Below are 25,062 nucleotides of genomic sequence, written 5' to 3' on the forward strand. Positions count from 1 at the left end.
TTTTTCATTAATATATATTCCACTTTAAGACAAATGAATGTATAGAGCCACATCGAGTTACTTGCATTATGAAAGTTTTCTTAATTTTTTCAGAGTTTCTTAAATTCTTATTTAAAGATTTTCATATGACTGCCTATTAGAAAGTCATTTGTTAAACACTTGCTTATTTAAATGTAGCCAAGCTAGGCTTTCTACACATAGGATCTTATGTAATCCTTACAAAATTGTGTCAGGTAAAGGAACTAAGGCTCAGAGAGGTTAAGTCACTTTTCAACATCATATAACAAGTTAAGAGCAGACAGGTTTTAAACCAAGAGCATTCTGATTTCAAAGCCCATGATTAAGATGAAATAATTTGGTGTTTCTGAAATGATAATGGTTGTTAATGGGAAATATTTTATGTGAATGGGCATTCACAGTAGACTCAACTCTCAAAGACTTTATCTACTTTTTATTGGTATCTACTATTGAGTTAAAGGGTATTTTTAGAAATATTTCTCTTATATCAGTTCTCTTTCTTTATGTGACAGTCTAACATAGAATTTTGCTTGATTTCTTATGATAGTCTCAATTGTTTCATGCTTCCTGCTATGTATCTGGCTCCCACACTAGTCTTATGATTTTCTTCAGTGTTATTTAATCATTGGATCCTTTCATACCCTTATACTGTAGACATTTAATTTAAATCAATATACATTAATCATATATAAAGACCAGGAGTGAAAAGTCTTTATCAAGTTTTGCCTAGTGGATTTTTTATGGCCTTACAGAGACTCAGGTAAGAACTAGGGGAGCAAGAGCTTGGTGGTAGGACAAAGCTTCGAACCTCTCTCTTCTCATACTCCTGTCACCCAAGGGGATATCTTAAAGTAGCAGGACACTTGCTGCTATACAGGTCTCTTTTTTCTCCCCTCCTACTTTATGTACACCCCTAATATCAAAAAAGATAGCATGTTTGCTGTAAAAGAGTTACTGATACTAGTCTTGGGATAAAATACAGTGATTGTTGGTTATTTTCGAAAACCTTCAGATGTCAGCATATGAGGAGTGATTCTTCAGAGTTATAGAGTGAGAAACAATTTCAAAAAATTAAAATATAAAATTTAAAACTAAAGGGAAAGTTTTAATTTTCATTACTCTTTTGATCCTATGTATTTGGAAGGAATATTTACTACCTATTAAAAAAAGAATACAAAATGATTATGTGACAAAATTTTGTTCTAAGAAATGAAAATACACTAAATTTTTCTGCTGAAAATTTAAATCAGCATATGTATAAAATATGAAGTATAAGTACATTATATGTATACTCACATAATATAACATAAAATATTTATGTTTCATATAAATATTAAGTAAAATTATATTAAAGTATCTTATGTAAAAATTTTGCCATAAAATTCTTTTAAAAAGGTAAACACAATTATGTAGTATAATATTCCATATTTTATGCACTGAATAAATACCAATTAAGCAGTTTCTCTTTGTGAGGCATTGCTTTATGTATCAATACAAATATAATGTGACAGTCTTTGTTTACAAAGTACTAACTTAACTTTCTAAACAAATACAGTGAGGATAAGTTAAGTAAGATAAAGAAGTTTATATGGGAATTTCTTACTGCTTATTAGTACTGGTGCTTTAAAATATTTAATAAGTCATTCTATATGGCATTCCATCTGCATTTATACTTGTGAAATAACCCACCACAAGGCTTTGCTGACTTGAGTGTTAACAGCCCAGGTCCAATGCTGACAGTACTGCTGATTTTAATTTCAAGGCAACCATTTTCATTACAGAATTTTACCTTTCAAAATTCAACTCTATTTCTATTAACTTGATATTTTAATCATCCTATTTCGGTTTGGTTTTATATATTTTAATTATACAAATTTAATGAAATTCATATGATGTTATTCTTTTCATGAAGATTCTGATAGCCAAATAATTTTTTGTTTCTTATTTACATATGTAAATTTTATGGCTTAATGGTTTACAAAATAATTTTTCCCAAGGAAGGTATAATTTTTCTAAATTATTTTCTAAACTCTTTCCAATGTTAATGTGCTGAAGGCACTCAAAAGTATATCCCACAGAATGTTGAGCCAGCCTTCCCACTAACCTCAAATCATGATTACTGTAGGTAATACAGGATAGAATAAAAGGGGGTATAAAGGAGCTCAAGGATAGAGGCAATGAGTGCTTTGGGCTGGGACAAACATGGAAAGCTTCTTGGGTTGGCTTTTGAAGAATGAACAGGATTTCATCTGCTTGAAATTTATTAGAGGAAGATATTTCACGCAAAGAAAATGGTGATGGCAAAATGTGGAGGTGGTGAAAGTATGACATACACAGGGCATGGCAAATAGTCCACTTGGACAACAAAGGTAGTAAAAAGTAATTTGAGGATCAGATTTAACTGTTTAGGGTTTATAAAGTTGGCAATGATGGAAGAGGCACTAAAGGTTTTGACCAAAGAGCTAATATAATAAAATACGGCTTATATAACGAGAGAATTGGCATTGGCATATAGCATATATTGGGAGTTGGTTAGGAAGAAGTGATAGTACAGCTTAAATTTGAGCAATATTTCAATGAGAGAATCCAAACCACATAGTAATATGGCTGACTTGGAAAAAAGAAAAGTAAAAGATGTTTTGAGAGTTTCAAGTTTGGGTTATTGAGAAAAACGGGAGCTGTAGTAATAAGAGGTGGGCAGTCAGGAAACATGTTTTGAAGCAGAAAGACTAATTGAATTTTTAAATATATTATGTCTAGCAAGATTCAGGAACCAACTAGTCATTATTGCCACTACTTTTGTAGCACTTGTGTATCATGATTTAAATTTGTATATGAGTAGCTGTGTCAGATACAGAAGGCAAAAAAAAAGTAATTTTTGTTCTTATGGTACATTATTGTTTTTTTTTTTTAAACTTATGTTTCAACAGGAACAATATAAACAGACATTCCCAGCTCAGTTAAAGAAACAGGAGTCATCTAAGAGCCTGAAGAAGGTTATTGCAGCTTTGTCAAATCCAAAAGCAACCTCTAGTTCACCAGCACATCCAAAACAAACATTAGAAAACAACCACCCTAATCCTTTCTTGACAAATGCACTTTTAGGTAATCATCAACCAAATGGAGTTATTCAAAGTGTCATTCAAGAAGCTCCTCTGGCACTTACTACCAAAACTAAAATGCAGAGTAAGATTAATGAAAACATTGCTACTTCAAGTAGCACCCCTTTTTCCTCACCTGTAAATCTGAGTACAAGTGGGAGAAGAACCCCTGGCAATCAGACAACTGTCATGCCCTCTGCCTCTCCCATACTGCATAGTCAAGGGAAGGAAAAAGCAGTTAGCAATAATGTGAACACAGTAAAAACACAGCATCACTCTCATCCTGCAAAATCTTTAGTGGAACAGTTCAGAGGAACAGATTCAGACATTCCTAGTAGCAAAGATTCTGAAGATTCAAATGAAGATGAAGAGGAAGATGATGAGGAAGAAGATGAGGAAGATGATGAAGATGATGAATCTGATGACAGCCAATCAGGTTATTTTCTATTTTTAAGTTTAAAGTATTTCTCTAAATGCTATGTGAACCAAAACATTTTAAAGAGGTTCTTAATTCACAGACTGAAAATCATTGTCATTCACTGTGTTTCACACAGCTATGCGCCTTTCTATAATGAGTGGTAAAATACAGGAATAATTGAAATTGGAAATCCTAAATTAAGTTCTCAGCTCTGTTATTCATTTAACATTAAACAAATAACTTTAAATTGAATATAAATAATTCATGAATTAAGAAATTCAGGAACTTGCTTCATTTTCATTTAATTCATGACCACTCATTTGTCCTTTCTTTTTCATCTCTTCTGCTGCTTGTTATATTGTGTCACTAGATATTTTGAATAAAGGTAAAATTGTAGTCACAGTCATTCAGAAAATACCAAAAACCTATATCCCTATGAATATTTGTTAGCAACACAGAATGTATTTAACAACATATATAGAGTACCCCCTGATTTTATTTTGATTTACTTTCTAGTTTTCTTTTTAATTTCTTTTTGTTTTATTTCCTCTTAACTCTCCTTCTTGTTCCACAGAAGATTGAAAACATAAAATATAAGATAGCTTAAAATTTAAATACAAAGATGAAATACATATTATGAAAGGTTTTGGATTTGTTCCTAGTCAGCCACAAATCCAATTGTAAATTTTCTATCTACCAATATGAAGAGGAAAATATAGTCAATTATACAATTTAAAAAGTGTCTATAAGGTAAAAACAACCTATTTGCTCAGGGTAAGAACAGCTTTTCCTGATATTTTTCCTAGGGTTCCCATAAACACAACTTTGCATGATAGATCATGGATATCAATATTAATCACTTTCAAAGATAATTTTTATAATGAACTTCAGTGTAGACAGCTAGTACTACACAAAAAACAATTCCACAGAAGCTGTTGTTCTGGGAACGATTAAGATACAGTCCAAGTATTAGTCCTGTGTTATCAAGTTTAACCCAGAAATAGATTTTACATATCTATAGGAATGGATGCATTTATAGGACTACATTGCTAGCATGAACTTAAATTATTAAATCATTAAATTATTCCCCACAATTATTTCTGTAATCCTAGTCTTTTGTAAAGCCTGAGAAACTTGATGAAATCTTGCAGCTAAATAGAATAACTGTAACCTCCAAAGCCAAACATCTCCCCGCAAAAATTGTTTTCTTTGGCCTCAAAGCCCAGAAGAAAGGATAATGATAGTTCCAGAGTTCTCTTCCTCATACTGAACCTAGTATACTTCTTAAGCTACTAGAATCTATTAATTTAAATAATCAATTCTGTTTCCTCTATACTTTGGCTTCTTTATTAAATTAAAAGTGCTTTTGAAACCACTAAGCAGAAACTCATCATGTGAATACTGTCATGTGAGAAGAACTGTTTTATGATTTAAGTTTTATAATTTGAGTAAAACAGTTACTTTTAATGAAGAATTTTGAGGATTTATGGCCTGCATACATTGTACTCAAATAGCTTTTAAGATAGTAATTTTTACATTTACTCTTCAGAAAAGTTGCTCACTTGAGCTCTCAGTCACAGATGCTGATTCCTGAACTATTCCATTTAGATACGAACTGCAAACTGTTGGTGATTATCTAGTTATAATATACAAATGCTTCTTTTACTTCCCAGAATCAGATAGTAATTCAGAATCAGATACAGAAGGATCAGAAGAGGATGATGATGATGATAAAGACCAAGATGAATCAGATAGTGATACTGAAGGAGAGAAAACTTCAATGAAACTGAATAAAACAACTTCCTCTGTCAAAAGCCCTTCCATCAGTCTCACAGCTCACTCAACACCTCGTAACCTCCACATAGCAAAAGCCCCAGGCTCTGCTCCTGCTGCCTTATGTTCTGAATCCCAGTCACCTGCTTTCCTTGGCACACCTTCTTCCACACTTACTTCAAGTCCACACTCTGGTACCTACACTTTATTTTTATTATTGTGAAGTAGAAGTCAAACCATAACAAGAATTCTTATTTATACAGTGTTCTGGGGATGATCTCACTGGAATCAAGGGCTAGATTTTAGGTTGGCTAAGAAAGGTCAGCGTGTATTTTCAAAGGATATGACTCATTACCATTTTTATTCTCTGTGCTTCCAATTTAAGAACCTGATTGATGGCAGCTTTTGAGTTTGCATACTTTCCTGTTTTTGTGTTCAGTTTATGCTTCTAGAATTTAGAGTTTGACAGTGGACTTTTTTTGTAATTTATAAAAATGAGCTCACTTGGTTACTTAAGGTACAATTGCATATCTGCCCAACACATAGCCAATGTCATTTGTATTAGTGAGTTAGCATTATTATTCCTTTAACATGCCGTATCTTTTTTTTCTATTTGACCTTTTATAAACTTGCAGAGGTCTTCATTAAAAGGTTTTACATTAATACTCCCAAATTAATCTCTATTCTCATTCAGTAGCTAAGAAAATATAGATGTGTATAGTAAAATATTATATTGTTTTACATATTTCACTGTTTTCTTGAAATTTTCTAGTTTTGTTTTCATTTGCCACAAACCAATATGATATCCTACTAATATAAGATGTGTGCATTTGCATTGGTGAAGCTTGATCATTATCTAAGAAAAATTTTCCATATAATCATAATCCTATTCTTTGTACTCTAGATTAATTAAAAGTGTTTTTGACTATAGATTCATATGGCTATAGAAGTTATATTATTTTAAAATGTATGATCCAGATGTTGAAATTTTTCAGCATCTTAAAACTCATATTTTCAAAGAAAACAACTGTACATAGTTTTCCAAAACCTCTATCTGCTATTTTCCTCCTACTTCTTTAGCCATTTCATTAATAACAAAATGACAGGAAAGCTGTATATTTTTACCTTGCATTGTCTTTTCATTAGAGAGGAATACTAGTTATTCTGTCATGCAGACCAAAGAAAAAAGAAAAACACCCTTTACTTTATATACAATGTGTTTTGTTGAAAAGAATCTAAAAATAATGCACAAGTTGCAGAAATACATTAAATAATTCAAGTCATTAAGATATATTATTCAAAGAAAAGTTTCAAAACTATCAGAAAGTTTTCATGTATGTAAACTAATCTTTTATGTTAACTGGTTGAATTTTCTTGAAGGCACTTCCAAAAGAAGAAGAGTAACAGATGAACGTGAGCTGCGTATTCCTTTGGAATATGGGTATGCAAAATAAGATATATCTTTATACTTCCCCCCACATATTTAGGCATGTTTGATTTCTCATTCTCTACTATTAATAAGAGAAGTGAATATACTGCATAGTTATTTGTTAGAGCAGAGGAGCAAAGCTGATATATCTGAAGTTGATATACTAGAAAAAAAATTAAGACTAACTTCTGGGTTTAGGTATGACAGATGGGAACATATGCATCCAGGTGGGAATATGACTGAAACAGTCACAAGAGCAAATCATTTGGCAAAGAGCAGCGACACAGTTAAGAGTGTCAGAGGTTTTTGTGAAGATAGATTTAAAGGAAGGTGAAAGCCACTGTGGGCGAAACTGAGGGACTTGAGCAGAGTTTGGCTAAAATGGTTGAATAGGAACTGAGAATTTTCATGATCCCCAAAGAGCAGAGAGCCAGGTTTACTGTACTCTTCTCATTTAAAGCTTTTCAGCTGTAAAAAAATCAGTACACATTGACACATGTGCCTGAACATGTCCGAATACCCAACGTAATGCCAGTATGATCTCTTAAAAAATTTAATGGAGTTTAATATTTGTAAATTGAGTCCTTGATTAATTTTTAGTTGAATTACTTAGCAAAAGTATCTAAATTATTTTAATAGTAAATGTATCTGAATTGCATGACTGGCTGTTTATATTTGTTTTCTTTGTATTTTTCATGTTTTCTAAAGAGCATGTGTTCTCAAACTTTTTTAAATTTTTATTTTTAAAAGCTTTCTTAAAATTACGTGTGTGATAACCCTCATTTCTATTATGTGTAGCTGGCAGAGAGAGACAAGAATAAGAAACTTTGGAGGGCGACTTCAAGGAGAAGTAGCATATTATGCTCCATGTGGAAAGAAACTTAGGCAGTACCCTGAAGTAATAAAGGTACATACTTTTCACCAAATGACACACATTTGGTGCCTATTAAGCATGCTTATGGAAAAAGAAGTACACTCCTTTCTCAGATAAAGTTCCTTGATACAAAATATTCTCTTGTATGGGACTAATGAATGTGCTTAACCTAAATTGATCTCCTGTAAATCCATAGCCCCTTGATAGAATATGCAAAACAGTAGTGTCCTGAAGATAGCTATACATCAGAGCTGGGTTGTAATTATTAAAACCTGAAGTGGAAAAATATGTGATTTTTTCAGTATCTCAGCAGAAATGGAATAATGGATATCTCAAGGGACAATTTCAGCTTCAGTGCAAAAATAAGATTGGGTGACTTCTATGAAGCCAGAGATGGACCGCAGGTATCCACTTTTTAAAAAGTACAGTCTTTGAACCAAAAAGTAGTAACATAACCTAAATGAAGTAAATTTCACTACACTCTGGAGCATTGCCTTTTGTTAGTTAACTCGTGTAGCTATACATATACCTTTGTGGTAAACACTCACAAGACCTCAATTTACTATATTTCAGTAACGAGGAGCTTTGACATTTTTTTCAAATTTCTTAAGTAAAGTTTTTCCTGTTTGTTAGTTCTGTCATTAATTTTACAGTTTATACAGGTATAAAAGAATCTGTATGTTCATGAGAAATATAGGAAAACCTTAATTCCCTGAAAGGTAAACAGTTTTTTGAAAATTAATTTGAATAGGAAAAAACATGTTGTTTATAAGTCAGTCCAAGAGAGGATAAATATGCCTTCGTTTTTGGAAGGATCTTGTCCATTTGATTATGCCATACTACATGATTCATTGTCACAAGTCTGATAATTTTTGATGGGGGTAGGGGGAATTCCATAATATTAAATGAGTGAAATTTCTGCTTTTTGCAGAAATTGAATTTTTAAATAATTATACACATTTCTGAAATAATGACCACAGCTCCCTTTGAGTTTGAGGATTAAGTACACAACCTCACCGATCAGCGCAAAGAACTTACCACTGAAACCTTGTTTCCTATATGTGTCCTTTAATGGTTTGCCTTTGTTCCTTACTTAGATTCAGCTACATATGCTTATTATTCCCTTTAACTTTATTAGCTCCATTGAAAGAGGTCATAGCTACGGACTAAGGAGACCTAGATTCTTGTTAACCCATGAAATAGTTTTGTGATTTCAAACAACAAAATAATGCCCACTTTTTCTTCAGTTTCTTTATCTGCAGAATAGAGACAATCATAATTTTACTTCTGCCTCATAGGATTATGGAGAGGTTAAAATGAGATCATACGCATGACAATGTTTCAAAAGGTTAAAATGCTCAACCAACTGAAGTTGTTATTTTCTTTCTTGATTGAACCTTTCTCTCTTTTGGCCCATTATAATGCACAGAAAGATTTTTTCTGGCAATTAATATTTTCTGTTGTGAATAGACAGGCTTTTCCATACTATTTACCCTTTAATTTTACAGTTATAGAAATAGAAGAGGCCTTCCTAATTCTGCAGGAAGTTCATTTTGAGAGCTCAAAGATTAAGGGAGTTTTCCAAGATTACACAACCTCAACCAGGCAGAGACATAATTGAACTCAAAATTTCTAACAAGTGTTCTTTTGCATTCATTGTGTAACCTATTTTCCATTGTTGTCCATGACTTTTTATGTCCACATCCACTTGTTTCTTTACCCGTAATTCTAAAATGCCAAAATATATTCATCTGAGGTTTAACTTATTTATGGAAATATATTCTAGGATTTTTCTTTTCTAAACTTAAAAATGTGTCTAACTTGGACTAAATTTGTCACCAAACAGATTCTCGGAATTTTAGTGAACCACAGTGTTATTTTACGCACTCCATATATACTAAATCAGTTTTTAAGTCACAAAACATATTAGAAGGCAATAATAATTTTATTTAAAAATTCTCATTTTTTAAATCTTTTGATTTCCATGTTATCATAACCTTACTTGTTTCATTTAAATATGCTAAAGATATCTTTATGTTTTTAAGTTCAATAGAATTTTATTCTGAGAGGAAAGCTAATTGCTGTCCAATACGTAAAGGACTTTTAGTTTTTTATCAGTGATAATTAGACTCAGTCTATAAAGCCTTATTAGGCAGAACAGATTGTTCTTTGACATCCATTCACTTTTTATTAAACATAATCAGTGTTTTCCAAAGCATATTGTCTTGTTGAGAGATCAATTCCAATCAAGGAAATATGATGAATTACTAAATCCAGAATGTGTTAAGCTGCCAACATTTCAGCAGACTACTAAGGGAAAATATTAGCAATTTTGACTGTACTTCTCTTGGTTAAAAAATAAGAGTAAGTTGAATTCATTTCAGGATACTTTTAGAGAACAACAATTAAAGGTGAGTAATCAAAACAACATTTAGTTAATTAATTAGAGATGCATATAGTTGAAGAACCATATACTTTTTTATTGTATGATCAATATGTATAAGCATATAGTTAATTAGAAATGTATATACTTACAATTTTCTATGAAAATGAGCAAAGATTACATATTTTTGGTAGAGTAACTGTCATGTGTAATAACTTTGATTGGCTTAAATTTTGTAGAAGATATAAAATATAATTTGGGATAAAGACACCATTACCAAGCAGTGATGATCTGTATATGTTTACAATAGGTCTGCCTCTATACAAATTGTATAAATGGTATGATGGCTGTACGTATATTGAAAAACAACACTATGCATATTGAAAGACTGAAAGGAAATGTACCAAAATTTTAGTGATGGATGTAATGATTGGTGGTACAGTGGAACTTTTTTTTCCTATGTTCTTGCATGTTTCATAATTTCTAAATTGTGCTTGTATTACGTATATAGTATGAAAAACAATTTCCTATTTAAAAAATAATTGCATCTACCCCTTGTAATCCAATAAAGCTGAGCATGCAGTTTTCCAAATGCATGGAGATTTTACATAACGATTTTAAGTGTTACCGCTACAGTTTTCCAAGTTTCATATATTTATTTTTGGTGTTTGATAGCAAATGAAATGCTGTATTTGTAAATTCATTAGTATTCTTAATCACTCTCCTAATAAAACATTTGCATTGGAAAATGTAATTTTCTCCATCATATTTTTCTTTTTTCTCTTAAAACTTACCAAAAAAAACCAAAAACAACCAATAGTAGTTCTCTAAGTTCTAATTTCATTCAGAGTATTTCAAAAAATTGCAGCAATGGTATTCCAAAGCTCTATATTTTACAGATGAAATTTAGGAAATGGTAATTTCTGTTAGAAGATAATATCTGCAGTAGAGAACCGTGGTTATTTTATATGTTAATCATTTTTGACTCAAGGTATTTCTGAGCTTAAGACAGTGACTATATATATATTTATTAACAGCAAACATTTGTTGAAAGTATTGACTAATTTTATGTGCAGTACAGTAAGATGAGAGGTATGAGAGTTCATATTTATTGAAATTTAGTAAATTCATCAACTAAAGGACAAAAATCTAATGATTAACTTTAAAAAAATTAAAAAGAGAAGTCCTTAATTAAATAAGATAGGGTTGACACAAGAAATTGGGGTTCGGGGAGCCTTTATCCATTATCAATTTTATTTATTTCAGTCTACAAATGTGGTAAGAGATTTGCAAAATCATCTACTGGTTAGTATCTACTGATCCTTAGATACCAAACACTTCCTCCTGGCTTCTATAAAAATCATGATTTTAAGGATGATAGATTTCATGGAACAAAATGAACCATGGCACTCTTTATAATCACGTGATATACTGGCTGGCTACCTTCTTACTGAAATTCTTTTAACTATTTTAATCAGTGAAACCCCTTTGAAAAGGCAATAAGGTAAATATATTTCTTACAGACTTCTCCATCACATTATAAAGAACTAGTTGAACCTAATGTTTATCATTGTTTTCATTTTATTTTGTTTTTGAGTGTCAGAATAATAGAAAGTGTGGTTGAGCTAGGCAGATTTTGGTAAATATAAAATAGGGTTATTTTTATTTTCCTAAATATGATACTTAGGTAAAAAGGTAAAAAGTATTCACATTTTTGTTAGCGATATATGAAGGTTTCAAAATGAATTGTTAATGGCAAAGATTATTTTGAAATATATGATAATCTAATTTGGGAAGGATTTTTTGTGTGTGAATGGTAGAGAACAAAACGTCTAAGCATAAATATAACAATTAAGTTTATTTTTTTCAACCAGGAAGTTAACAAGCAAAGGTCAATGAATGTCTGCTGCATTCATGCCAAAAAAGCAAAGAAAAGGAAAGCTGCAAAGAAGGAATAATTAAAAGTGACTTAGGAAAAAAACGTTGCTCTCTCTATTTGAGATGTATTTTTTAAGATATTTTTTTAATGGCATAATGCCACGAGAAAAGAAAAACATCTATAGTTCTTACTGAAAAGAGCCTTTTGTTCTTAGTCATTTAATCAGTTGATATTTGTGGCAAATACTTAATGTTCCAGGTATTTCTTCCCAAATAAATTTTCCCTAAAGGCATTTTCCATAAAGGAAATTGTGAACACATTTCACTACAGAAATGAACTTGAAAGCCTGACTCTGAGGAAAAACTAATGTTCATGGAGAAACTGCAGAGTACAAAAGAAATAGAAGTTATGATCATTGGTTTAGAGAAGCTTGTTGTCTGGGGAAGATAAAACACTAAGCACAATGCTTTTCAGCTAAAATCAGGGTTTTGTTAATAAGGAATAAGGGGAGACTTCACAATAAAGCAGTCAACACGCAGTCTGTGGCAAGACTGTAATGCCGGTAATTATTTCAAATAAGTAAAGAACAAACGATTGGGAGTCAACACCCAGGGTTCTAATTCAACTCTACTGTTAACTGTCATACCGAATGCAACACAGCTGTGGGCATATATGGACCCTGAGAACACGAAAGATCAGTACCAGAAGTCCAAAACTCTGGAAATTTATGTCACTAATCTACCAGGTAGGATTTTTGATGGCTAGGCAAAGGCCTCTACTAGGAAGCCAACTGTAAGAATCCAAGAGTAGCGCTAAGGAGATATCTGACAGTCCTAAGTCTTTGAGGGTAACCTACTGTCCCTGGAAATCATAGTCAGTGTTATGGAAACAATTGTATCAAACCACATCTTCCTCAACTGTTTTTAATAGGTGACAACCATCTCCCAGCATAGATAACTATTCTTACTCTTTCACATCTTTAAAGTGCTATTCAGTATATGATATTAATATAGTTTATTATTAAGATTAAGAATCCCTAATGCTGTAAAGTTTATGGTATATAAAGCTCTCACTACCTACCTCTGGCACCACAAAGTAGCTAAAAATAGACATAATACTAAACTGTGAATTAGGTGTAAGGAAATCCAACAAAATTCTGATTTTTCTCATGAAAATAACTTTAATGTTTTTCTTAAAATATGGAATGTCAAGTCCTGTGAAAAATATTTGATGTCCTTGCTTTGCTTGTGCCCTAAGATTTTTCTTAGACTCCTAGCAGGGTAATTCAGCATCCTATGTTACTTTGAAAAACGGAATCCTACTTTTCTAGGCCTTAATTTCCTCATCTGTAATGTGAAGTATATATATTATAGGAGGTCTTTAAGATCAGTTCCCTTTTAGGTGTGACATTCTAAAGTTTTTTAATAAACTAAGTATCAGGAAGTAAAAGATTCTGAAATTACACTTAAAAGAGAAAAGTAGTAGAAAACAATTATCTTTGTTTACTTGAACCGTGGTTAAATTTACTGAAAATTATTTAGCCAGAAATCAATTCGGTAAATGATCCTTCACTCAATGACCAACAGACCTAAAATTGTCAGACCAATGCCTTAAGCCAGATTTAAAACATTCATCACAGCTATTTTTCTATCAGAGTCAAAGACTGGGATAGATAGAGGTCCTGATCCAGAAAACTATGAGTAAAGATCATCTATTCGCTTATATAACATTGAGCGTTCTAGAAGTAGTAGGCATCTCAAATATTAATGAGGGCATTGACACTTAGTGGCCCAGGACTGCAAATCCCTGGTGAAATTGCTGCAGCAAAGTCTTGGTGATACTAAAACTTAAAAAAACAAAAAATAAAAAACCACAGTAACTTGGTAAATAGATCATTCAGTGAATTGGTTTTTGGTGGACTGGTTTACTTTACTTATATACTGCTTTCCCCCCAAAATAAATAAACCTTCAAGTATACAAAATCAAGCAAAATGGGAGCAACAAAAGAAAAATAAAGATAAGCTAGAGTATAAAATTGAAGCAGGAGTGAGACTTGATAACACCTCCGTTTAAGACCTAAACATGTTTCTGGTAAGCCACAAATTGACTTTAGTTATCAGTGAAATGTAAGAGTTAGGACTGTCAAATATCTCCTGAACTAGACAATTCAGTGTCCATAACATAAGGTGAAAACAAAGCAGTTGCTCATGAGATGTTCAGAGTATCATTTATGAAGAATAATAGAAAGGTTGAAATAGAAAATCCTATTTAAGTTAAATTTCTTAGCATCTTTTTTGAATTTCTGAATACAGAAAACATTTAAAAACTAACTCATTTCAAATGTTTTCTTTAAAGCTCCATTTTGTCTTTAAAGTATAAAATACCTGAAAGCAATAAATTTATTTGCCAGTTTTCTCAAGTATTTCTCCAGACCTTTCTGGTCTCCATTCAGACTTCTCTCCTTCACATCCAGGAAGTTCTCCCTCCAGAAAAAGACTAAAGTATTCACTTTCCTTTCCACTCTGATTCTCAGGTCCTAATCTAGACCATCATTATTTTTTAAGTGGACAATTGAGGCAACTTACTGTCCCAACCTCTAAACTTTTTCAAATTCATTACTGCTGAGGGTGTGGTCCTTGAATCACCTGCATTAGAATAGCTGGAGCCTCGGGTCCTAGTTAAAAATGTTGGTCATTTGGGGGAGAGAACTCTGTCTAGTTTACCTTTAGAAAATGTTATGCCGATACAGAGTAGGTACTTCAACAAATGTTCAAGTAGTTGGAAACTATTTCTATTATACATTACAGTCTTACAGTGTAGTCTTGTATAATGCATTAGAGTGTATAGTATATAATGTAGTTATCTCATTCACTTAACCTTAATTATTTTGTTCAGTCTTCTGAAATAAAACATAAGCCCTTTTTTCCTTCTCTTCGTAGTATTTACAGAAGTATGTTATTGCTAAGGCTTTAAATTAGTAACTCTTGAAAGTGGAATTATAATGGTATAAGAGACTTAATCTGCCATCATCTCCATCATGTTGAATATCTATTTTCTTTTTATCCATATCTTTTAAATCTTAGTCAAGAAAGATTATTTTCAGGAACCATTTACTATCTTAGTTTTAAAAATTAAGAAAAAAAGTAATAAATTTACTCTTTTGATGAATAATTTCAAAAAATTTATAGCATATGAATCAAGTGATGTAAATTGTATTTGCTTTTCCTAAGGAAAAGTTTATTAAGAAAAATGCTTCTTTTTTTTCCTTACCCACGGTTATCTTGGCTACTCAGTGAATTAAAGCTGTAATGTAAGCTTCAGATTCCTAACAATCCATTTCTCATTTTCTAAAATCCAGGAGTCAAAAGACATTATATGTAGTCCAATATATGCAACTCCCTTAGAAAGCATTTACTTTATAAATGCCAAGGGCAAAAATGTAAATGATAATGTCGCTATAATGTTACCAGTTTGGGGCACCAACATATTCTATTCCTTTTTTGACACAGGCAGGTATATTTTCCTAGCTGAATAAAACATAACTGTAAAATTATAACTGAATAAAAAAATAAATTGATGAAACCCTTCAAATCTTGGCTAAAAGTTGATTTTATTATTAATAAGGTACTTTAAAAACTGAATGCAGATTCCTTTACAGACTCCTTTATTAGTCTTTGTCTTCTACTTCAAGTGTCACGAATGTCACTTTTATATTTTTCAATTTATGTGATGCATGCTGCCTTGGTGCCTAAGAGCATAATAGAAAAATGAAAGCCTGAACTAATCAAAAGCTTCCCATATTGGTGAACATAAAAATGTTTCGATGGCTTCCTTCTTAGTGGTTTATGGCATGAAAATGCAGTTGGTACAACTACTGTTTCTGTTGACTTCATTGAAATCTCAGCCAAAAAAATTCTTACTTTCCTCAGAATTAATTTGTAAAATTATTTTTAACCTGGCAATTACTGAAAAGAATTAGTATAGATATTATTTTAAACATATATGGGTTATACGCATTAATTTTTTTCTGCCACAATCTTGCCTTGCCATAACCTTGGCTGTGCTTTCATGGCTGAATATTGTGATCAGTCATTTATCAAGTATAAGAACATCTTTGTGACATCAGTTAAGTACATGTAGTGGTTAAGAGCACAGGTTTGAGAGTGAGACAGTTGGGTTCAAATCATAGTTCTGTTCCTTATTGCCTCCTTACCTTAGGAAATTATTCAACTGGGCCTGAATTCTCTCAGTTGTAAAGTAGGTACAGTAAAATCCACCGTATTAGATAGTACTGTTGTGAAGATTAAAGTACATAATGTAATCAAAATGCCTGGAACTAAGCAGAGTGCTTGGAATGTGGGATGTAACCATCATCCGTAGTGGTAGCAGGAGTGGTATTTGTGTTTTTCGTACCCATTGAATGAGATATTCATAGTCTCCTTGCCCCAAGTTAGGTATCATGGCATAAAGTATACCTCAAGAACTTTTGATTATTTTTGGTTGCAGAATTGCCCATAGTGGTTCAAGCTAAATTCCTAGTTTGAGATTCTTTTAAGAAAAAAAGCATGTTTAAAACATTTTCTTAAATGTCACACTAAAGGAATTATCTCTTTAAAAAAAGAAATAAGAAAACAATTATATTAGAAGGATTATTTTAAGAGGGTGCCTTTTCTGTATTTGAACATGTTGATTTGGAAAATAAGTAAGGTAATATAATAATGTATTTTTTAAGAGAAAAGCAGCTCATCACAAACAAATAATATATTTGTTTTGAATGACATATGAAGGATAATGAAAACCAGACACTATGGTATCTATACACTGAACAGGATTATTCCTATAATACACTAGCATTATGCTGGTGAATGTGTTTCCATCAGGAGACTTATAATGGGAAATCTCAATTATACACCATATATTCATCATTGGCTGTAGAAATTATCATGTGGCCAATATTATTTTACATATACCCCCATCCACTTCTCCTCTTCCATAATTTGTTGAAGCAAATAATATACATGTTATTTCCTCTATAAATGTTTCGTTCATATCTCTAAAAGATAAGGACTCTTGTTGTCTACAAGGGTACCATGGTACCATTATGACACTTTAATAGTTCCTTGATATCATCAAATAATAGTCATTGTTCAAATTTTCAGTTTCCCTTAACTGTCAAAAGTTTCTGAACAGTTCGTGTATTTGAATCAATATCTAGGTAAGCTCCACACTTTGGGATTGTTTGGTACATCTTTTAAGGCTCCTTTAATTGTCCCACAGGTTTTTTTACCTCTTGAAATTTATTTGTTGAAGAAACTGTTGAAGAAATTTGTAGTATTTCCTCGACTGGATTTTGCTGTGTAGTTAACCATACACTTCTCACCCAGTTTTTCCTGTGAAGTTATAGTAATTAAGTCTAATCTAGATTTGATTTCATTTTGTAGGGGACAAGACTAATTTATAGGTGATCGAGTGAACCTCCATCAGGAGGCTAATGTCTGTCTGGTTGTCTCTCTTTTTGGTGATTGGCAACCATTCAAGTTCAGTGCTTAGACTCATTAATTCATCAGGTATTGCAAGATGCTGATATTCTAACTCTTACATTCCATCTTGATTTATTAGCTCTAATATTTCTATAAAGAGAACTTTCATCTATTATTTGGATAGTTTAATGTTTGGTTTAACTGTTAACCCATGAGAACAATCCACAGAGGTGTCATCACACAACTAATTTTCAAATATCTGCCAACTTTATGGTCATTGTAGTTCAGAAATGGTTATTTAAAAATATATATCTATTTATATGTTTATAGATACAGATATAAATCTCTTTGTGTTTAAAGTTGAATTCATTAAGAATATCAAAACGATGCCAGGTCCATGAATAATTATAAATATAAATTTAATTAAAAAAATAAAATTCCTAAAGTTTGTACCAGCTTTATAAATTTCAAAATATCTGTGAATTTGCCTAGAATTTTCTGACATATTGATCACTTGTGTTTATTTCGTTTGTAATCTTTATTTCTATAAAATGTTAATTAAAAGGGAATGCAGTGGTGTCTTTTGAAAGAAGAGGATGTCATTCCCCGTATCAGGGCAATGGAGTGTCGTAGAGGAAGACCACCAAATCCAGATAGACAGCGAGCAAGAGAGGAATCCAGGATGAGATGTCGGAAGGGTCGGCCTCCAAATGTTGGCAGTGCTGAATTTCTAGATAACACAGATGCCAAGTTACTAAGAAAACTGCAAGCTCAAGGTAAGAAACAGAACGTATCTGACACTGTAATAGTCATATTAAAAAGTGTAAATATTTCTTATATTTTTGACTGATGAAAGATTAACACTGCTCTCAATTTCTAAAAAGTAGATATTTGTGTTAGAATAAAAATGAGAAAATAAGGAGTCCCACTGGTAACTGGAGTTCTTTGATTAGGTAAGCTCCTTTCAAGAGCCATATTCATAAACACAGCAGACCCTGTGTGTTGAGAACTACAAAGGTGGGTGATAAGCTTTGAAGGCTTGCACTGAAAGGGCATCTACCAGCACTCGGCACATGCCTTAAGGTTGTGCCAACCTTCTGGAAATTCTCATTTTAACAGCTCCCGATTCCTTGAGGTGGTACAAGGGGATAACTCCAAAATATGTGGATCTGTGGAGTAAATTTTCAGTCAGAGAACTCCAATTACTGGTAAGTAACCCCAGTCTTTGGGTTCTTCTGTAGTATGCACATATTACAGATATTTTCAAAATGCCCAAGTAATAGATTTAATTCACAGATATTTATTTTAAGACCATCAGAAAGTATCACTGTCAAGCACAAAGTGCTCATAATAACCTCAAATGTATTTATGACTCAAAAGTGTACATAGCGCTTCCCTGGTGGCACAGTGGTTGAGAGTCTGCCTGCCGATGCAGGGGACACGGGTTCGTGCCCTGGTCCGGAAAGATCCCACATGCCGCGGAGCGGCTAGGCCCGTGAGCCATGGCCGCTGAGCCTGCGCGTCCGGAGCCTGTGCTCCACAACGGGAGAGGCCACAACAGTGAGAGGCCCGCGTACCGCAAAAAAAAAAAAAAAAAAAGCATACATAAATTGTTAACATTAAGTTCCCAGGCTATGTCTGACACAGAAAAAGCTGGCATAAATAAAACAGTCCTGCCCTGAGTTTGAGTTACTAGTTACAACTGGGAAGACTCTTCTTGTGAAGGGAAGGGCTTCTTGTGAAGGCTATCTGAATATATATCAGTATATGTGTTCGTGTCTTATATTCACAAGCATATATATAAACATATATATCAATGTAAAATAAAAGTTCAACAATAAGAACTAACTTAGAAGACTAACAGGATTTTACTTCTCATAGGTTCTCTCTGGGGGAAAAGCCTGACTTATTTGTTTATTGTAAACAACATCATAATGTTGACTTCTTTGTAGCTCCTTTGTTTTTGTTATGAAACAAATATCTATGACAAAAGCTCATAGAACAGAAAACTTTCTGTAAAAGATATTCATGAGTGGAATCATTATTAACAGTTTTTTGTTAGGCTATCAGAGACTCGTATACATAAACTGTACATAAACTCCTATAGCACATGCCTTCAAACACTCATATATATACATATGCATATACAATATGTTGTATTACATATATATCCTTTTTGATTTCTAAAATAAATGGCTTATAGTGTACATACTATTCAGCTTGGCTTTTTTTCCACTTAATTTATCTTGAACATCTTTCTGTATCAGCACTTAAAAATCAACCTTATGCTTTTAATGGCTGAATAGTGAGTGATACTGTGTATGATTCTACCACACTTCATTAAATTAGTCTCCTTTTGGTGACTGTTCTAGCTATTCCTGACATTCGCTATCACAAACAGTGCTGCAGTAGTACATATTACACATATCTTCACATCCTTCTACAGGTGTGGCTATGTATAGTATAAAATCCTAGAGATAGAATCTCTGAATCAAAGGGTGTGTGCGTTTTCAATTTTGGTAAATAGCAGGCAAATATTATCTCCAAAAAGTTGGCACCAGTTCATACTTCCACCAGTGGCATGTAAGTTAATTGCCTGCTATGTAACTTAATGTTGTATAAGTTTTTCTCTGTCTTAGTATGTTTTTAAAATATTTTTAAAAGTTATTCTGTTTGGTTTCTATTAAGACGTTTATCTCCCTTGAAGAGTTATTAGTGAAGGTTAAAAATAAGTTAATATATTAACAGATACAGCCATACATGATGAGTTTTTAAAGTTAGTATTGTCAATAAACCACTGGCTCTTCTAAAGAATGTATAATAGTGGGGAATGTGCATTGTTTGCGTAAAATAAGAAAGCTTGAAATTAACTGATGTCCAAAGTCTGGGCTCTTCATGCATGTTTTGCATATCTTATACAAATAGCATTAATACTTAGTATCCAAAATGGCAACTTTATATTTGCAAAAGTAACTAAATTTTTACAAAATAGAAGTTGATTATTCAACTTTTACTCAAGGTTTTTTCTCCCTCTAGATTTCAAATTGGTTTGTATTCCGTTACATACTTTTCCCTTGTTGTATTATGTTGCATTTTGCAAATTATTTTACATTTGACCTTACTGTATATATATGTTCTTTCTCGCATGTATATAAATGTTAAATATTTAACATTAGATAAATAATAATTATTAATATGTACAAGCAACTGTGGTATAATATGTATTTTTTTTTTCTTGGGAAGAAAGAAAATAGCAATGAATCACTATCACCCCTTTTATTTCTAAAAGGTTTCTACATTAACAGTTTGAGGGGGTTATCCAAGGGGATTCTATAAGTTTCTGTTATATATTATCATCGTACAAGGACTCAACTAGGCTGAACAACTGGACTTAATTTGAAGAAAGATTCAGAACAGTAAAATAAATGCAAACTTTGAATGTACTTTCAAGCATTGTGAACTGAGAGGTCTCTAATTTCTCAGGGAATACAAATAAGAATCTGACAAAGTTTGAATATGAAAAAACCTTTTAACCTATCTAAATAAACCTGCTTCTTAATTGGCCAATACCATTCATATCTCAGATTTTCTGAGATACCGAGTAACACTTGTGCATTTCATACATTGTAGGATCTGAGATGCCCTAGTCTGTGCAATGCCCCAGTATTTTAAGATGTTCCACTAAGGAAGAAAAGAGCTGCCAATTTCTACACACACTCTGATTTTAGACATGTGTAAAAATGCATCTTAGAATCAAAGAAGTGTGGTATATGTAAAATATCCCTAATTCTAAGTGAAACTAAACTTTATTTCAAAATAAATTTTTACCTTTGAAATTTAAAGAGACAAATTCTTCAACCATGAAAGGTAGTTTTCAAATTAATATTTCAAATGCTCATTACAATAATAATATATTCAGGGCTTCCCTGATGGTGCAGTGGTTGAGACTCTGCCTGCTAATGCAGGGGACACGGGTTCGAGCCCTGGTCTGGGAAGATCCCACATGCCGCGGGGCAACTGGGCCTGTGAGCCACAACTACTGAGCCTGCGCGTCTGAAGCCTGTGCTCCGCCACAAGAGAGGCCGCGATAGTGAGAGGCCCGCGCACCGCGATGAAGAGTGGCCCCCGCTTGCCACAACTAGAGAAAGCCCTCGCACAGAAACGAAGACTCAACACAGCAAAAATAAATAAATTAATTAATAAACTCCTACCCCCAACATCTTAAAAAATAATAATAATATATTCAGCAACCATAAACCAAATAAATGAGAAGATATTGGGAGCAGTTTATTCCTCAGAGCCTGAGTGAATTTTCTTGGTCTCTAGCTCATTCTCCTTCCTCCATAGTGTCTCTAATTTCTTTTAACATTTTTTTTTCATGTTTTCTCCAACTGTTCGTAACGTGAAAGTTAAGCTATATAAATTTTAAGAGATTAATCCAAATTGTATCTTCCTTGCTAAAGTGAAAAGATATGAGTTGAGCTTTTTAATGTTTTTTTTTTTCCAGGAGTTTAAACATGAAAATTACTGTGAACTTGTGTGGAGTTTGAAATTGACTGATACATTCATATACAAAAAAATACGCCAATATATGTGATAAAAGTTTCTTTATTATAAGCCAAACTTCTATTAGAAAGCATCAGTTTAGCTTGGAACAAAGCATCATACTTATGCCACCTTTTCTAGGAAATTTTTTTTTAACCACTTAGCAACCCTTTACATTTTAAGGCAGATTTAGGTCTTTACATCAGAGTTCAGTGAAAGCCTTCAATTCTTATATGTTAAAAAATAATGTTTACCTGGATCTATCATAGATGAGAACAGTGTCCTACAGGTGTATTATTATCAGAGCTTGCTAACTCTGCAGGCCAGTTGATACATTTTTATTTCCCAGAGTATTTCGTGAACAGGAGAATCCTTTTTATGCGGCTCAGAAATTTTTGATGATGCTTAAAACTTAATACTGAAAATTATTGGAAGATTGGAGGTATACTTTAGTATCAGCTTCTGTTTCATCTTTTATTAACACTTCAAGTTTCCTAGATAAAATCAAACCTTCTTATATCCCCTCCCCTTTTTTTAAGTCTTCATGATAGGAAATCAACCGTAGTAACCAACTACACCTCAGCTGTTACAAGGACATAGGGTTAAGTTTCTTTCTAAAATCTGAAGGCATTTAAATTTCTCTAAGGGTTTTAGAAGTAGTTAACATATAGACTGTGAAGTCAGAAAGTCCTGGGTGTGTATCTTAGCTTTGCTCTTTAACTTCTGGGAGCCTTAGTTTATTTCATTTGTAAGCTGGGCATAATGTTGCCTATCTCATAAGGTTGTTATGAAAATTAAACAAGATCATGTAAATTTAATACAACAGTTCAATAAATGGTGGAGGTTATGAGTAGAGCTCAAGTGATTACCTAATCATATTCATTATCAGTGAATATAAGTTTCTTAAAATTCTTCACCTGCTACAAAGTTGAAAACAATGTCTAATGTAAAGTGGTATTTTCTAAAATGATTTTATGAATGATACACCACTTTTATAGTTAGCAGTATTTTGATCAAGTTTGCCAGCAGAAAAATGTGTAACGTTACATGCTTTTCTGTATCAGCTACCTATTGCCACATTAAGGCCAACCACAAAACCTCAGTGGTGTACAACTCTAAGCATTACCTATTTGTGCGGATGGAATGAGCTGGTGGCAAGTTAGGCAGTTAGGCATCTCTGCTGATCTTGGCTGGGCTTTTTCACATTAGTGGAGTCAGCCGCCTCCATGTGTCCCAACCTCAGGCAGCCTAGCCCGAACTTGTACTCATAGTAAAGGGCAAGGCACAAGAGTAAAAAGAGTAGAAAGAGTACAGGTATACTTTCAGACTTCTACTTGCATCACACTGTTTACATCCCATTGGCCAAAGAAGATCACATGGCTGAACACAAAATCAAGGAACAAGAAGATATATTCCATGCATGTCTTGATGAGAGGGGACCGCAAAGTCACATTACAAATGGCATGGATAGTCAAGGAATGAAGACTTGGGACCATTAATTATGTCAGTCTATCCCAGTTTCATACATTTGTCCTTAAAAAGTATGAGAACGAGGTTGTCCTTAAAACTCATTGACATTCTGTACTCTTTATTTAGGAGATGTAGTCGCTTTCCTTCATAAATGAAAATATCAATGGATTCAAAAATTTTACCATTTATATAGCGGACTGAAATGCTAAGTTTGGGGGCTTTGTTCTATTTTGGGTTCTCTTTCTTTTTTTTATGTATTTTGTTATTTTTAAGACTGAAGCTGAATCACTTTTTTTTACATATTAGCAGGTACTTTCATACTAAGTGAGGATTACATGAAATGTGAAAAAAAATGTACTTATATTAGCCTTTGCCATGAGGAGTAAGAGAGGCATCATTTTTCTTATGTATATGGGATCATATTCGATGAAATAGTTTGGCAATTTCTAGGGGAAATGAACATGACATTTTCTGAGGTTCTCCTACTTGGTATCTAATGTTTGGCAATTTTCTTAAAAATTATGTCCTTCATGATGATACCAGTTTCACAGGTATTGTTTTTAGGTTAGCAGTTATGTAAAGTTGTTAATAACATTCCTTGAAATTTTGTATTTTTCAGAAATAGCCAGGCAAGCAGCACAAATAAAGCTTTTGAGAAAACTGCAAAAGCAGGAACAGGCTCGGGTTGCCAAAGAAGCTAAAAAACAACGAGGTGGGTGATTTAAATGGTAGCCTAAACTTGAAGAGTGAGGATTGGGTAATTCATAAGAGGCATCTCTTCTTTGTTCCTTTTCTGATGATATCTGTGCCTTGATTTTTCATCATAGCAATAATGGCTGCTGAGGAGAAGCGAAAGCAAAAAGAACAGATAAAGATTATGAAACAACAGGTATGTTTATTCATTGGAACTGATTTTTAAAACACAGGCATTGTTTTGGGGATCTATCTGTATCTTTCTCTGTGTACATTATTTTCATTTTGATTTCTGAAATAACTGTATTTCACATTAATGTTATGTATCTTATTTAGAAAGTTGTCCTCTTTCATTAGTTAAAATTCACCTCATTTTATTTTATTTTACTTTTATTATTTTTATTTATTTATTTATTTTTGGCTGCATTGGCTCTTCCTTGCTGCACACAGGCTTTCTCTAGCTGCGGCAAGCGGGGGCTGTTCTTCACTGCGGTGCGCGGGCTTCTCACTGCGGTGGCTTCTCTTGTTGCAGAGCACGGGCTCCAGTAGTTGTGGCACGTGGACTCAGTAGTTGTGGCCCGTGGGCTCTAGAGCACGGGCTCAGTAGTTGTGGTGCACAGGCTTAGTTGTTCCGTGGCATGTGGGAAGTTCCCGGACCAGGGCTCGAACCTGTGTCCCCTGCATTGGCAGGTGGATTCTTAACCACTGGGCCACCAGGGAAGTCCCTAAATTCACCTCATTTTAAAGCGAAGTCTTCTACTTCCAAGTTTTTCTAAGAATTGATTACCACCGGAGCCCGTGCTCCACAACGGGAGAGGCCACAACAGTGAGAGGCCCGCGTACTGCAAAAAAAAAAAAAAAAAAAAAATTGCTTACCAAACAGTAAATTTTGTATAAGTACTTTTAATATCCTGATAGACTTTGAATATAAGTTGACATCATGAATAACTTTCAAACTTTTTAAATTAATGTATTAGTAAATGAAGGATATTCCTTAAA

At 33.0% G+C, this 25,062-nt stretch overlaps 1 protein-coding gene across 25 annotated transcripts in view; it reads left to right on the forward strand.

Moving 5' to 3' along the window:
* BAZ2B (bromodomain adjacent to zinc finger domain 2B) overlaps positions 1–25,062 on the forward strand; it is a 386,914-nt gene that overhangs the window by 285,171 nt on the left and 76,681 nt on the right. For 17 of the 25 annotated variants that reach the window (XM_073807661.1, XM_073807659.1, XM_073807676.1 and 14 more), the window contains 8 exons: positions 2,949–3,555; positions 5,211–5,504; positions 6,691–6,751; positions 7,538–7,646; positions 7,916–8,017; positions 17,921–18,131; positions 23,990–24,082; positions 24,198–24,259. In XM_073807661.1, the coding sequence (XP_073663762.1) occupies positions 2,949–3,555; positions 5,211–5,504; positions 6,691–6,751; positions 7,538–7,646; positions 7,916–8,017; positions 17,921–18,131; positions 23,990–24,082; positions 24,198–24,259 (1,539 nt within the window). The remainder of the gene's footprint in view (positions 1–2,948; positions 3,556–5,210; positions 5,505–6,690; positions 6,752–7,537; positions 7,647–7,915; positions 8,018–17,920; positions 18,132–23,989; positions 24,083–24,197; positions 24,260–25,062) is intronic. The other 8 variants (XM_073807668.1, XM_033860125.2, XM_033860121.2 and 5 more) reach the window with 3 other exon arrangements.

The sequence above is a fragment of the Tursiops truncatus genome, chromosome 7 (assembly GCF_011762595.2).
Source record: "Tursiops truncatus isolate mTurTru1 chromosome 7, mTurTru1.mat.Y, whole genome shotgun sequence".
NCBI lineage: Eukaryota > Metazoa > Chordata > Mammalia > Artiodactyla > Delphinidae > Tursiops > Tursiops truncatus.